Source organism: Boleophthalmus pectinirostris, unplaced genomic scaffold, assembly GCF_026225935.1.
Source record: "Boleophthalmus pectinirostris isolate CB_2022bp ecotype Guang Dong unplaced genomic scaffold, ASM2622593v1 HiC_scaffold_1, whole genome shotgun sequence".
NCBI classification, from domain to species: Eukaryota; Metazoa; Chordata; class Actinopteri; order Gobiiformes; family Gobiidae; genus Boleophthalmus; species Boleophthalmus pectinirostris.
The window spans coordinates 23044097-23059421 of record NW_026570970.1 but is presented as its reverse complement, the minus strand read 5'-3'; the positions used below and the strand labels follow the sequence as shown (position 1 = coordinate 23059421).

General features: G+C 36.0%; 1 protein-coding gene across 1 annotated transcript in view; it reads right to left on the bottom strand.

The window, feature by feature from the left end:
- Positions 1-15080, bottom strand: part of abca12 (ATP-binding cassette, sub-family A (ABC1), member 12) — a 51738-nt gene extending 36658 nt beyond the window's left edge. Inside the window, exons 1-26 of the mRNA XM_020920346.2 lie at positions 14862-15080; positions 14497-14574; positions 13795-13888; positions 12593-12722; positions 12289-12419; positions 12122-12177; positions 11813-11980; positions 11083-11276; positions 10896-11014; positions 10727-10812; positions 10396-10539; positions 9394-9545; positions 9119-9252; positions 8415-8545; positions 8134-8298; positions 7586-7797; positions 7290-7420; positions 6055-6169; positions 3086-5689; positions 2891-3003; positions 2770-2810; positions 2240-2388; positions 2018-2148; positions 1683-1825; positions 1107-1271; positions 365-582 (exon numbers count right to left, since the gene is read on the bottom strand). Of these exons, the coding sequence (XP_020776005.2) occupies positions 365-582; positions 1107-1271; positions 1683-1825; positions 2018-2148; positions 2240-2388; positions 2770-2810; positions 2891-3003; positions 3086-5689; positions 6055-6169; positions 7290-7420; positions 7586-7797; positions 8134-8298; positions 8415-8545; positions 9119-9252; positions 9394-9545; positions 10396-10539; positions 10727-10812; positions 10896-11014; positions 11083-11276; positions 11813-11980; positions 12122-12177; positions 12289-12419; positions 12593-12722; positions 13795-13888; positions 14497-14562 (5792 nt within the window). The 5' untranslated portion in view covers positions 14563-14574; positions 14862-15080. The remainder of the gene's footprint in view (positions 1-364; positions 583-1106; positions 1272-1682; positions 1826-2017; positions 2149-2239; positions 2389-2769; positions 2811-2890; positions 3004-3085; positions 5690-6054; positions 6170-7289; positions 7421-7585; positions 7798-8133; positions 8299-8414; positions 8546-9118; positions 9253-9393; positions 9546-10395; positions 10540-10726; positions 10813-10895; positions 11015-11082; positions 11277-11812; positions 11981-12121; positions 12178-12288; positions 12420-12592; positions 12723-13794; positions 13889-14496; positions 14575-14861) is intronic.
- Between the last annotated feature and the right edge of the window lie 245 nt (positions 15081-15325).

Below are 15325 nucleotides of genomic sequence, written 5' to 3'. Positions count from 1 at the left end.
AGTCTAAAAAAAATGACCTAAAACAACAGCTGTGCTTCATTCAACATATGAACAGTGTCTTACCAAATGGATATTCTCTCTCTATTTATTTGGTATAAAATTGCACATATTTCTTTTTACTCATGCTCATTATTTTCTTATATAATGATTCAGAATTATTCAGCTTTGCAACATCTAACTAATACCCTAACCTTAATACCTTAATTAAGTAATTACTAAGCCAGAATCATTCTCAAAAAAAAAAAAAAGTTAATTATGAATTGAGTGTATCTTTATAACTGTAAATAGCGCAGTTATTATAAATGGTTACTACTACATCTAAGCATCTACAGCCTACATTATGTGATAAAATGCAGATTTTCACCTGCTTTGAGTCTGCAGGGCTTGGAGCTGCTTATACAGACTGAGTTTTGCCTGGTCACTCAGAGACTGGTTAAACAGAGCAGAGAGCTGACTTTGGATGGATTCGATGAACTGTTCGGTCACGTGTGATTGTGTAACATCAGTCTCGTATACAGCTCGGAACGACTTCACAATCCTGGCAGCTGCAGTGTCTATATTCATTGGTCCCATTTCTGTGCACTGTTGAATAACACACATCAAAGAAGATAATGTCATTTCCTCACTGTGTCCATGCTGCCATCAAGTGGTTAGTCTAAGGAGCTGCACTAAGGGTACATCTCAATGATAGCACTGTAATCTAATTTTGAAGTGTACATGAATTATACGTAAGCAGAGCAGATTGTCCAGAAAAGAAGAAAAAAAAAAAAAAACTTTCACCATCATTCTTGTCTCTTATCTATTGTTTAAAAAGTTCAATAAAATAACCAAAACTGAATAGAGAAGACATTGTAAAGCCATTGTCATTCTAGGCAGATTAAAATACTTGTAATAATTTATTTAGTTTGTATTAATTTGTGTAAAAAATACAATATTATGTAAATGTTTATTATTATTTACAATTATTTCTTCTTTTTTTTAGGGGGAGAGGTTACAGCTGAAAATAAGTATACAGTAATATGATAGCAATTACCAGTTAATCACATGGTCTAGTCTAGTCATTAAAGGATTACACTCCTACAGTATGTACTGTTTCCTATACTTACAGTCCAGTTTTGTTGGTCTTGGGCGATTTCATTGACAAAGCCATCTATAACAGGCTGCAGGCTAACATTGCACCACATAGCCATGGAGGATGGGCTTAATCCTGCCGCCACTCTCACTGGTTCCCATATTTTCAAAGCTTTCTGGCAGTTCAAGGTGCCATTATTCTGGAGTGGAGGAAACAAAAATCTGTCGTCATGTGACATCTCACTCACATTTCTAACCACAAAACCTGTTCAGGTAGTAAAACAAGAATGCATTCCTTTTTATGCCCTTTACCTATAGACATCTCATGTGATCATATCACACCCAATGAAATAACAAAAAACTACTGTACACTGACTTATAACAATGCCTATGCAATTACCAATGAATAAACCTTTTATATCTGTTGTTGTGGTCTCATGTTATGAGCTGAGTGTAATTAAAATAAATAATAGGATGCTTCAATTAAGAAGGAGCCATATTAATTTGATTGATAGTACTGTTGGCTTCACATGTTCAAAGTTGAAAGTTCAAGTTTATAAGGGGCAAGATAAACCTTGCATTTATTCTCTCATTAGTTCAGCATGTTTTACCTTTTCAAATGTAATGACTGTCTGCTCAATGGCCTGCATCAATCTTTTGGGGATCTCAGACATGTTGAAATGACTCCCATTTAAAGAGCGGGTAATTTCTGTCATCAGAGTCATGAGTGGTTTTTGAAGGCTAAAAATAAATTCTGAAACAAATAAAGAATTACATATGTTAATTGCAAAGGCGTAAGAATTAAACTGTCCTGCAGTAGTTGTTGTGTAACCAGGGTGACTAACTGTGCTATGACTTGCACATTACGTTGGCATGCACATGTCACTCTACACTAATAGTTAACAATACAGATGCAAAACAACAAGTATGTGTGAGCTGTTCTCACCAGTTTCTGCTTTCATATATTTGACATCTTCTTTGCTCAACTTTTCAGCCATTTCAACTAAGCATGTAAGGTTGTTTAACATCTCTGGCTCTGTGAAGACTGTCATAAAGACTTCAACCATTTTCTGAAGCCTTTGCGAAAATAAAATAATAAACAATAAAAAATTGTCATTTTTCTATGAATAAAGATCATCCAGTATTGGTTAAATTAATATGGACATACTTCATCCAGGTTTCATTGTTTGCTCGATTGGTCATTAACTCTTCCAGGACCTTTGGCAGATCTGCAAAGCCCTGTACTGATGACGTATTTGGTAGTGCACAGGACTCTCCCAAGATGAGTGGACAAAATACATTCAAAACCTTTAAAAGCTGAACAAACAGAAACAAAAGATTATGACCAAAGTCATTTTAAGTCTACAGAAATAAACCATGAAATGCAAACGACTCGACAGACATGTCTGACAAATGATGAAGCTATTGTTTACTCAATTTAAAAAAGACAGTGGCAATCTACACTGCATTGTGTTCGTCTGTCATCTCAAAAATGTTGCACAACCAACAGGGAAAATATGTACACCTATTTCTGTGAATCATATCAGTTTTTATTTTACCTGAATTACAAATGAACCTTGTGTGTTTTGCATATCAAATTCATCATAGATTCTATGCTAGATTCCCTCCGTGATAAAACCCTCATCATGCACAAAAAGTTGTCTCGCTTACCTCAGCAAATATGTAATGTACACTTACTTCAGATGGGCCTTGAGACAAGAGATTTTGTGTTGTGTTGCCTGAAAAATACATATTTCAATAGTCAAAACAAAGAGTAAATTAAAATATATAACAAGTGTTTTAAGTTGAGGAGACTTACCTTGAGCTGAATGGAGGATGGATTTGGTGACATTGATAATAGTAGAAACATAGAGCTGCGCTGTGCTGTTGGGTGGTAGGAGGCTTTTAACCGTTTCCATCTCATTTAAAATTCTTCAAAATACAAAATACATTTTTAAATAGTTGCAGTCTATAAATTCAGTAAAATAGTATATTTAATGGTTCTACAACTTACAATTCATTCCAGCCATCTGGCCCGTAAACTGTTTCAACAGACTGAAAATATGTACCAATGATTTTTAATGCACCAAGCAGATACTGGGAAATGTCTGGTGGGATGACCTGCTTAAAAATGAGTTCCAATTTGTGTATTGTGTCAAGAGTTGTATTGAGGGCCATTGCATAGCTCGCATTGGGATGACCAGCCAACCACACGATGTTTTTGACCACATCCAGGACACTTTGCTGAACGTTGTTGGGCACAGGGCCAGTTTGTTGGATCACCAGTTGCATTACACTTTTCACTGCTTCCAACATGGCCGCTAAGAATTGGTCACTGTGTAATCCATTTGGCTTTTCTGCCAACGTGATGGCCTTGTTCAGAGCCTGGGTGATGTTGCTGATTAAATTCATGTCGTTTTGCTGGTCCACATTGAAAAAGTGAAGAGTGGATTGGAGTAGGTCATAGATGTCATTCACAGTTATGGAAGTAATGTTTTGATTTACCCCTGCACCAAAGTCAGCCTGAATCATCCATTGCTTAAGCAGTTTTATGTAGCTATTAATTTGTAGCACAGTGGCTTTAACACATGTCATGTTAACTGGAGGGTCATAGCCAAAAACAGAGGCTGGGATGTTTTGAGCTTCAATGTTAGTCACTACAAAATTAATTATATGTTGTAGGATCTCTATTGTGGCGTTGCCAATTCTACGGACTCCATTTGCATCGATTGGATACTGAAGACTCTTGATGAGGTCTGAGATCTGTTGGCCAATGAACTGGTTCATATCCATCTGAGCCAATGACAAAGAAACCTGCATTTGTGCCATGCGGAAGACCGGGTAGAGGAAATGGGAGACTGAGCTGGTGCTGGTCACATTTTCAAGTCTTTTCAAATACCAGAGGACCATTTTCAGCTGGGCACCTCCTGCATTAAACTCATTCACTGGGATATTGAGATACTTAATAGGTTCTGGGTTTGCGGCTAATTTTACAAGACTTTCCAAGATTTTAAGATCATTTAGGATCTCAGGGCTGCTTAAGTTGTTTTGTTGGAGACTCATCTTGACATTGACAAGGACTGCATTCAATGCCTCAGTGACTGTGTTTTGTGGATTGCTGGTGAAATTAGTATTTATTATCTCTGTTACAGTTTTATTGACAATTACTGAAATCATTGACAAGATGGATGTCTCATTTTGAAGAGCAGGGAGATGCATAAGAAAACCACTGATGGAGTTTACCATCTCAACAGCACAATGAGCGATTAACTCTGGAGATGTTTCTTGTTCAAAACATTTCTGGGCATTGAGAAGTTTGTTAAGTTTTGCTATCAGGCCATCAACATTTTTAGTTCCTAAGAGCATCGCAAACTCATTTAGCTCTTCAATGGTAAGATTGGTCTGGTTCAAAGCTTCCTGGACATCTCTGATTGTGATGTTTTGATGATTTAAGAGAATTGAGATAAATTTGAGGGTCTCTTGAGCAGTTTTCACATAGGCCGCCTCATCTGGTTTTAGAAGAAGAGAAAAAAATGCAGAGGCCACTGGCATGTATTCTTTCTTTCCCATGTGCATTTGCGATGCTGCGATGTTGATGCTAGCGTTACCATTAGCACTGAGTGTCATGTCTAAAATCTGGTCCAAAAAGTTTAACATTTCAGAGATCCCAGCCAAACAGACTTCATCTGATTCACATTGAGACACCTGAATTTGCAAAGCCACAAATTCATTCAGGAACTCTGCAGCTTGTGGGCGGATTTGGGCTGGAAGAGATTGGATATATTTCTGTATGATTATGTGCTGTGCAGCCACTGGTCCCACACGAGTGAGGTTCATGATTCCCTCTGGAGTCAGAAGATTAAAAATATCTGATAGAAGATGCAATTGGGTGACTTGGACTGGACTGACTTGACCACTGGATAATGTGATCTGTTCTGTCATTTGCATACGAAACAGGGACACTAAAAATCCTTGAAGCTGGCGGATATACCCTAAGACGACATGAGTTGGGTCACCGCTTGGAGAATCCATTATTGTCTGCAGCAGCTCAAGAGCACTCAGTATTGCCTCAACAATGCCAGATGATGTCTTATTTGTAAATGGTTGTATGGCTTCCTTTATCTTGGCTACATACTCTGGACTGAAGAGGCTGGAGTAGGTTAGAAGAGTGTGGCTCATGCTAAAGTACACAGACATGGAAAGCCTGCCCTCCAAAGAGAGAAATTGCATAATATGTTTCTCCAGTTCGGCCATTGTAGGGTCAGATTCATTAAACTTGAAAATGTCCTGGTTGGATCTCCCTAGCTGGGATGCAACTTTAAGCACTTGTGAGATATCAACTGTTCCGTTGCCTAAAATGAGGGGCAGTAATGGCTTTAGCCCTGTGGATTCCAGTAACTTTTGAAACAGAGGGACCATGACTTGAGGGTTGGTGAAACTTTCATCAGGAAGTTTTGTGAGTGTAAATACAAAGTTATTCATTTCCTTTAACATATTACTCAAGAAAGCAGAAAGCATGTCGCCTCCTTCAATGGCTTGATGTAAGTATGCGGCTGCTTGATATTCATAGAAACCACTGTACAAATGTTGTAGCAGTTGTACACTTCCTTTGAGACAACTAGAGAAACAAAAACATATTATTTATATTAGGCATTGTCTGTCTTGAATTGATTATGAGATTGTGCTCTTACAAACTCACATACTTAATAGTTACATGCAAGGCTTATTTTAGTTTATTTCAGATGACTCAATCACTTTCTTACTTAGCATAGATAAAATACTACATTATTAAACTAGGTCTGATTTGGTCACATAGTACTGGTTTTATTTGATCTTGAGGTGAAACTCAAAATTTTGTCATCATTGGAGAAAACGTATGTATTTATTGCCATTGTCAGTGGTTATAATGTTGAGGCTGACTAGTGTAAATTATCCAGTGTGATATCTAAAGTTTAAAATGAATACAAAAAATAAACAAATTACCTGATGAGGAGCTCTTCTGTTGGTGACATAAGTGCTTGTGAAAATACATTGACAAACTGCTGCAAATTGAAATTACCATCACATTCAATGGCAAAAGTTTCCATATTTATTGTACCTGCAAAATATAAGAAAAGATTTTTAGAAATACTGCATGGAGCTGAAGTTTCGTTCCAGCTGCTATTATATTTATGAATAAATTGTAATCTATTTATCTATCAATTTCAGTACATTTGTCTTGGAAAAATTGTCTGTTTTTATATATTATTATGATATAATATATATTATATGTTATTACATCATTTATAATATATATTATATATTTATATATAATATTTATTGTGATTTCAGCCAAGCATGATGTATGAATTTAACTAATTGTTTATGGAACAAACCATTCTACACTGGATTACTGTAATTAACACTTTATTTGTAACTATGTTTTTACATGTTTATTGTGTATATTGTGTATGACTGAAATGTGAAATGTGGACCAGCCTCTCAAAACTGCAAAACAAATTTACCTACAAGTACGAATAAAGTAGCCTACCATAATACAGTAGGGCTATCCACCTTATTATGCTTTGCCCACTTTTGTCTCTAAATGGTCCTAAACAGCGCTTTTTTGTGGTGGCACTTCTGGTTAAACGGGGATCCCGTTCATGTCAATGGAGAATTTGGGAAACGCTTTACATCTTAAATATGACATCAAGTAACCAATTTTATGTAATATTTAAGATGCAAAAATTTTAAAAATGTTCAATGTTCATGTGCACCAACTAGTAAAGACTGCACCGATCCTCTTGAGGGCTTTAAAACAGCTTTATAGTCCCTATTGAAGTTATTTACTGTCAAGATCGGCAGCCCCATGCAAAAATAATACAACCCGAAATCATGATGGCGCCCACGGCAACTTCCGGAATAAGGTGAATAATGCAGTTTGAGGGCTGATGGGCTTCTCTTTGAGCACTACTGGTGGATCTGTGATTTAGTTAAGAATTCATTCCTGCTTTAGAGTAGCTAACATTTTTAGGATTTTTTTTTTTTAAACTTTTGTCACTTTTGTCTGCTAATTCTGTCCTATGATCATTTTGTTTCTTTCTCTTTCTTTCTCTAACTCTACTTTGCTAGGGAGAGAGGAAATTGTAAGATTAACTTGAGCTAGACTTAAATTTAAATTCTAGATATAAATCATGTAAGTGGAATGTGTTTAACAGTTTTCATTTTAAGGCACTCACAGTTGGGTTCAGTTGTGATGCCGGCTCTGTAGTTCAGAATCCAGTTTCCTATGAAAAAGTAGTTCTTTGCCTCAGGCCAAAATTTGCTTTGTTCAAACTTCTTTCCCAGCTTCAGAATGAAAATTGACACACTGTAGGTAGAGAATAAACACAATTAATTAGTGTTCTGTAATAGCTCTGTATCTCTGTATGGAAAATTTTCTTTGCATGATCTCACAGGTGTTGAGAATTGATTTTAAGACACTAAATACACTGGAATGAGACCATGCAAGTATAGATCAACACGTTGTCAAGACCTTTGTTGTAAAGATGCAGTGAGGTGATTAGCACTGCTGTTCGTCGGCACCCAGTCCATCCAGTAAGCTTCACCCTTTTCATCTGAGAGTTCTTCCCAAAATGTTCCAAAATGTAGACTTTTGTTGTATAGCTTGTGCCACTCGGAGAGGATCATTGGAAGTGTGATGTCGTAACTTGTGTTGCCAACAAAAACACTGAAAAGGGCCAGGACCTATGAGAAAACAAGGCTAAATTAGCTTCTTAAATATGTGTGTGCACATCAAATTACTGAAATAAAATAGGATAGAGAAATACTGAAAATATACAATTATAAATACCTAAATTATTTTATAATTTAATACAAATTTGAAAATAGAAACAATTACTACAATAATAAAATGTAAAAGGGTCTCTACCAGATTTATTCCATGTATTTGAGCAAATTTTTTTCTTGCCCCAGTACAGGGTCAAAATAAGTCTGCTGCTATGTACTGTCTGCATGTATTTATACAGAGTTAGAAACCAAGAGTTACCATACCAAGTCCTAGTATGGCGCCTTTAAACTTACATTTTCTTTCAAAGGCATCCAGTCTGACAGCAGTTTCTGTTCAATGGTGGACATGTTTCCACAGAAGAATGACTGCCACACCTCATGTTTTACAGTCTTAATGGAGAAAACCCAGTCAAACTCATCAAAGATGCTGTCACATGTTAAAGGCTCACCAGCAAGGATCTGGTAGGTGATAAGGTTGAAATATTATTAGCATAGTTTCTTCCACAATACAAGCCATTGACATTTTATCTACCATTTTATACTTAAATACAATAGAGTAAAAATATGTTTTTCACCTTCACTATGATTTCAATGACACTGTTGAAGGCTTGGTTCATCCAGATGGTGGTTTGAGACTGGTTGGTTGACAGTGTTTGAATAATCATCTTAAATGTTGTCACATCTTTCACAAACTTTTCCATCATTTCTGTAAATTATTACAAATTATTATTACATCATTAACTCTAAAAATGTTAAATGAATTGAAATGTGTTGCCATTTTTTGATAATTTCTAATGGCTTAACTTTGCTTTTGTTGTCATTGTTTAGCCTCGCTGTGTATCAGTTACCTGAAAACTAAATGCCCTACATTATAAGATCTCCTTTCTTTCATCTATCCCAAGAGAAAGGGTGTAAACTTGGGTGTCCTATTGTTCTTCAGGTTACACAACAATGACTTGGATAGGACAATGAATGGACAGGAGCATTTCACTGTGTCCTGGTATAATGCTGGTTTACTCTACTAAAATGCTGATCATGGTACTGCTGCTTAAGTATGTGAAAAGAACTTGTGTTGAAAATACTTCCATGTTATGTACTGGTACTTTTAGAGTGGTTTATTATTGTCAGTTTTTCCCTTTAATGATAATTTCCTCTTACAATAATCCCGTAAGCAAAATAGGAGCAGTTTCTTGACAGAGATTTATCCCCTTTTTATGTTTTTGGAAGACATATGCACATGATCATATGACAAACAAGAAGTTCTATTAAAACAACCTACCTTCAACAGTGTCTATAGCTTGTGTGCCCGTTCTCATTGACTGATAACCAGCTCGGAGAATGTGTTGGAGAATGGCGTTGACCTCAGGAGAAAGCTGTAGAATTTCCATTACAACTTTACCAACTGCCAAAAACCTAAAAAAAAACAAATAAAAAAAAAAAAAAAAAAACTTGTATTTTAAAAAAAAGTTTTATTAAACTTTGAGAACCTAGGATTGTTACTTTACACACCACTGTCAATTACAACAATGGGAAATATAAAAATGCAATGCTTACAGTTCCTCCTCGATGTTTTGTGGTTGTTCTTCAATGCTGTGAGTTGCCCTTGACACCCTAGAACCTCCAAAATCTACCCCCAGACTGTGGAGCAGCCCTTTGACAAAAGCGAAATCATGTGGAAACACAGACTTACTCCATACCAAAAGTATCTGTGGTTAAAAAAACAAAAAACAAAAAACAAATCAGCAATTTTTAACTTGCATTTCAGAATCAGAGGAATTTTATTGATTAGGTAACTACTGTATAAATTGCAATGTTAATAATACGTATGAAACAATATCTTTCCAGAGAAGCAGAAAGTGACAATTTATTATCGTTGTAGGGAAGGCACAGTATTGAAGAATGATTTTAATTGTTCAATTAATCAAAATTTTTCACAATGACTAAACAATAACATAATCTTAAAGTGTCATTACGTTACTTCTCCTCTATGTAACATAAACAGCCTGATAAAAAGCACTTCATATGCTTACTGTTATGGAGATAGACTTTTAGACATTATTTTTGCTTCTAAATTGTCACAGTTAGTATCTGGGCTTGGTATATTGACACATTATACAGTAAATATGGGTGCAGACATGAGTGAGATGACATTAAAGTTCGCTCATTGAAGCTTGATATAAAAATCAAGATAAAATTATTTGACTAACAAAGCACTGTAGAGTCAGTGCCATATCTGATTAGTACATATCAAGTACTTTGTGTGTGGAGGAGGCATACACATTTTACACGCAGTGCCAACTCTCTGGAGGGGAATTGACTCATCAAAACATGCCCAACACAGCAGCAGGCTAATTGGATCTCCTTTAGATTTCAGTTCCCTGGACACTGCCTGGGAGTCACGGTGGCCCTGTTACTAAGGCTTTCTTTGCCATTACAGTAATTGGTGGGCTCTAAATCACATATTGCACAGTCAATTGCAAAGGTAAATAAACCAGAAGTAAAATATATACAGGTGAAATTAACAACACGAAGGAAGCTATTAGTGTTAGTTAGTACCTGCTGATCCAGTTTTTTAGGGCTAACCCAGTTCAGAAACATGTCCAGAGTACCAGTAGCACACGCGGCTATCAGCATCGGATTTGAGCTGTTTTTGCACACTAAGTCACGGACCATTTCTTTGTGAAATGCCAAAGCGATTGCCTGGAGGAAAAAACAAAACCAATGTTGCACATTAGTTTTGAGTTTTATAAAAAATCTGATCTCAAATTTAGCCTAATACATTTTATACTTAAGTTCTACAGCAACACAATAAACATATTTCCATCCCAGGAACATTATTGTTGAGCTTATAAACCACAAAGTAATTTAATTGAAAAGTTGAGCATACCAGATCCAGTGATAATTCTACGTTGCCCACCATCTGCCAGAGCGTCTCATTGTTAACCACCACATCTCCAACGCGAATATAAACACCTGGTCAAATGTAGAAACAATCATTGTATCTTACATCATCTGAATACAATTATAATAAGAGTTTTCCTCATTGCATTTCTCACTTTTTCCAGGCCAGTTTTGCATGTAGTGAGTAATACTGATGCCTGCAACAAGGAATGGATGAACTGATGACAAGTTGGCTTTGATTTCTGGGAAATTATGTTGTGTAATATTTAAAAGTCTGAAAACAGAAAAAGTATTAGACAGTATAGTACTAAGAAATGCAGTCAAATGTTTATAAAGCATTACAGTTGTAAACTTTTGAACAGTTTCCCCAGGTTGCTGAACAGTTGGTCGGGTGATGCGGGGTTGAATGTTTGCGGAAGAGTGAGTAAACTTTCCCACAATGACGGCTCTTTTTGCAGCTGGTCAAAAAACATTACAGCTTTCTCTGCAAAATTGGCAAGTTCTTCTGGTTGGGATGTCATTAGTTCAATCAATACCTAAAAATACACAAATTTAAACTTAAACTGTATATGGAAAGGTCAGACGACTAATTTCACTCATTTCTACTCATTTAATAATGATGGTGGAAAAAAAAGGTTTTTTTCTAGCATTTGTTTTTTAAGTTTATAATTTTACTTCCCGGTTTGACACAGGCAGCAAATATGAAAAACATAGAAGTATTCCTATAACTGTCATTAGCAATGCCTTCTTTGCACATATATTGTTCATGTTATTTTAAAGGATTTTTGGTGTTGATGAATGTGGAGGTATTACATTTTAGAACTCTACTAGTGCCACTTTAAAAAAGTAGTAAGAGTATTTTTGTATTTCTTATTTCCTTGTTTCCCACAAACTGCCACTTAACTGATGTAAAACTATGATAAATATTCACTCCACCAAACCAAGTCATAAGAAGTCTGTCATATGTACTATATATGAGAGCAGACTCTCATTGTGTGACATAAGCTCTACAGCTGAGCTGACACAAGCTACTTCATGTTTTATACACAAGGACCAATGCAGGTAGACTTACTTTGTGGAGGGTGTTAATGACCACTTCAAATACAGTGTTATTGGAGCTACAGAAAGTGATGAAAGCCTTAGCAGTGTGGTCTGGTGAGGATGTGTTGACCAGAGGAAGAGCAATTGTACAGATGACAGACTTCAGCTTGGCCGCGGATTCTGTCAAATTCACCATTGGCTGTGGAGAAGATACCGTTTAGTGAGGAACAGATTCATTTTGAGCAACAACACAACAAAATCTAAACCAAAACTTGAAGCATATTATTAGTTTTAACAGTTTATTTTAACACCCTTACTCTACTGTCCATTGAATGCTCACCTGCTCTCCTGTCATGGTTTCATTGGAATGGTTAAGTGACTGTCCTGAAGAGGAACCTATATAAGAAGAAATACACATACAAATACACATACAATACACATAATAAGAATTATTACAAAAATAAATAAATAAAAAGTGTGAAACAAATAAACTGTATAATCACATACCAAAAATGTTGTACAAAGAGTTTAACAACAAAGTTGGATCCTGATCAGTGTTTTCCAAACTGGCAAATTGTATTAATTCTTGGCCTTGGAGAAGTTTGGCCAATGGAGTTTCCTTTGATTGTTGAGTTGATCTGAAATACAGAAAAAAAATCTTCATAAAATATACCAAATTACAAAGTAGTGATTCAACAGGGAAGCAGAGGAAGATTTCTCAAGGAAGTAGTTAATATTTCCACTGTACTGCACTGTAGTGCACTGTCCTGATTGATTACACATTGATTACCATGTGATTTCTTGACACTACCTTTTTGTCCTCTGAGGTTGTGAGTAAGACAGTCGGGATGTGTTGTGGCAGTCGCTGTCGCTGTTGCACATAAGGGTTTCCAGGAAAGGGAAGAACCCGGTGCTGGGCAGGTTTCGAGGTCCCACATAACCTGCACAAACAATGTACAAGATTCAATGAGAGAGTTGAGATTTAGAGCATCACAACATCTTAATAAATATAATTATTTGGTGAATGAGTGAGCTGCTTAACAAAAACTATCCATTATATACTTCAGCCATAACCATACACATAAAGCAAGTACATGTTTTGTGTCTGGATAAATGGAGGAGGCTGAGTCTGGAAGGGTATTGCGTGAAAAACCAATAATGAAGTGAATTACTTTTTCTGTTTTGTTTAGTTTTTTTGTTTGTTTTGTTTTGTTTTAATTTAGGATATATTTAGAAGACCAGTCAAAAAAGACTAGTGAAAAGAGCAATTAAACAATGTCAACAATTTGCACAGTATAGCTAGTATAGGTACATTCATATTATTCTAAATGTAAATTTTAAAAAAAAATTTGTACTGTACTTATCAGCTGCTGTTAAAATCCTCTGTATAAGGGGTGGGGTCTGTGAGCTCTGGGTTTCAAACATGGACAAAAGCCACAATGGAAAAGGCAGCACTTAGTCTGAATAACCGTAAGTGAATATAGGTGTCTTTTTCTACAGAACAGTGTATGTAATCTAGCAAACTGGGGATATTATATTACTCCTAAATCTGTATATTTTAGAAGAATGGGTAGCCTGAAAAGAACAGTTAAAATGAAATCTAAGAAACAAAGGGTACTTTTAAAAAGTGTGATTACTCTAGAACAGTAATCCTAAAATGACAATAAAACAAGATACGTATTCAATTAAACAGTTAAACAGTTTTGCAGTTTTAATCTGAACTTTACTTGTTTTCTGATTGTGAAACTGGAATGTTCTTGAGTATGTGAGCCTCTCCATTCTTTATGATGGAGAACAAAAGCCTATGTGTGTGTAAGGTCAATATTATACCAATATGAAAAGATTGTTGTTGCAGAGTGTGTAGGTAAGGGGAGGCTGTTGACCATTTACATTAACTTTTACATGTATGTAATGTATCCAAGATCATTTATAAAGGGGTTTTTGGTAACACAGCAGTTATGTCAATATTTTTATAAGAAAGAACAGAATGGCAGTGCATTGACTAATACATACATGTTTGCCTCAGGACTGGTGGAAACTGGTAGCGAGTGACAGCAATGATAATGAAGATGATAATGGGCCAAAAAATGAGAGTGACAGACCAGACCTGTAAGAAAAAATGCATGTACTTCAATTCAGTTTTATTTCAGACTTCTACAAACAGACAAACAACAAGAAAATATAATACTATTCTCATGTAAGCACTTCTGAGGTGTACCTGACACCTGAACTCCTTTCAGACATTATAAAATAAATATTATTTTATTTTATGAGTCCTCAAGGCATTTCATAACTTTATATACAAAGTTTCTGATCACAGTATTCAGTGTGGGCACATTATTTAGCACAGACAGCATAATGCAATGTTATAGAATTATAGAACTAAAAAAAATATATAAAATTGTTAATATTTCCTGGCTTTATTTTTTGTTTGGTCTTTGTTTCCCACAATAATGCATGGCTTTGTTTCCATTTGGTGTCTAGTTGGGACCTCTTAAGGAAATCTATAAACTTTTGTCAATATTTCAAAGACACATAAAATGTTGTTAGACATTAATAAAATTTCTTCTGGGTCGACTTCTATTCTTGGGGAACCACGACCTTGGACAAAAGCTAGACACTTGACTTCATATGTGTTAATTAACCTGCAACACTTGGAGCCTACAAATTGAATTATACAGACAATATTTAATTAAACATGTTTGTGTCACTTACGGGTCTTCTGATGATGCCCAGCCCATTCTTCCAGAGAAGCAGTTGAAGTTGACGGAAGAAAGCCATCACAAATGAAGGCTGCAATAATTGACAAAACATAAAAGACGTAGGTCTAATGATCTTTATAAAGACACATATTTAGGCACACATATGTAGCCTACAAGGAAATTCAACTTGTGCCTCTGGGCCTATAGCAAGAGGGAGGTAGGAGCTGGAATGATTGGAGACGGGGGAGGGTTACCTTAAAAACGGTAGACTATTGGTTGAACAATTACACATCTTTGATTAAAAGCAAAGATGTGTAATCTGATCAAATCATTACTTCTTACACAATAATAGCCTATACGTTAAATAGCACAACTTACCTCGAGTAACTTGCCCTTAATTGATCTGATAAAATATTAGCGCGTATAGTCTCTTGAGAAAAGACATCGCGCCAGGCTGTCAGCTAGATGCGCTCCCCATTAAGTCGCACAAAAACCAAGTCCAAAACCGTGAAAAAAAAAAAAGAAAGAAATTCTAAAATTACTCCTGTTGTTCTAATAACAGCGGGAGTGTTGAACCAATGTTACTTCAGCGCTCACTGTGCGTCCACCTGTGCGGGAGAGGACAAATCTGAACGAGGAAAGGGCGTGTACTTAACGCAACTCGTGCCTGTCCCCAACAAAAAAAAAAAAAAAAAAGGAGATGCTTGACTATAGGCAGCCTATAGTTAGCCTAACTAATGGTGACTTCAGAGAGAACAAAAACACACAGGTCTATCCAAACCGAGGTATTAAACAGATTTGCAAACAGGACCGTTCAGCACAATATAAAACCAAACCAACAC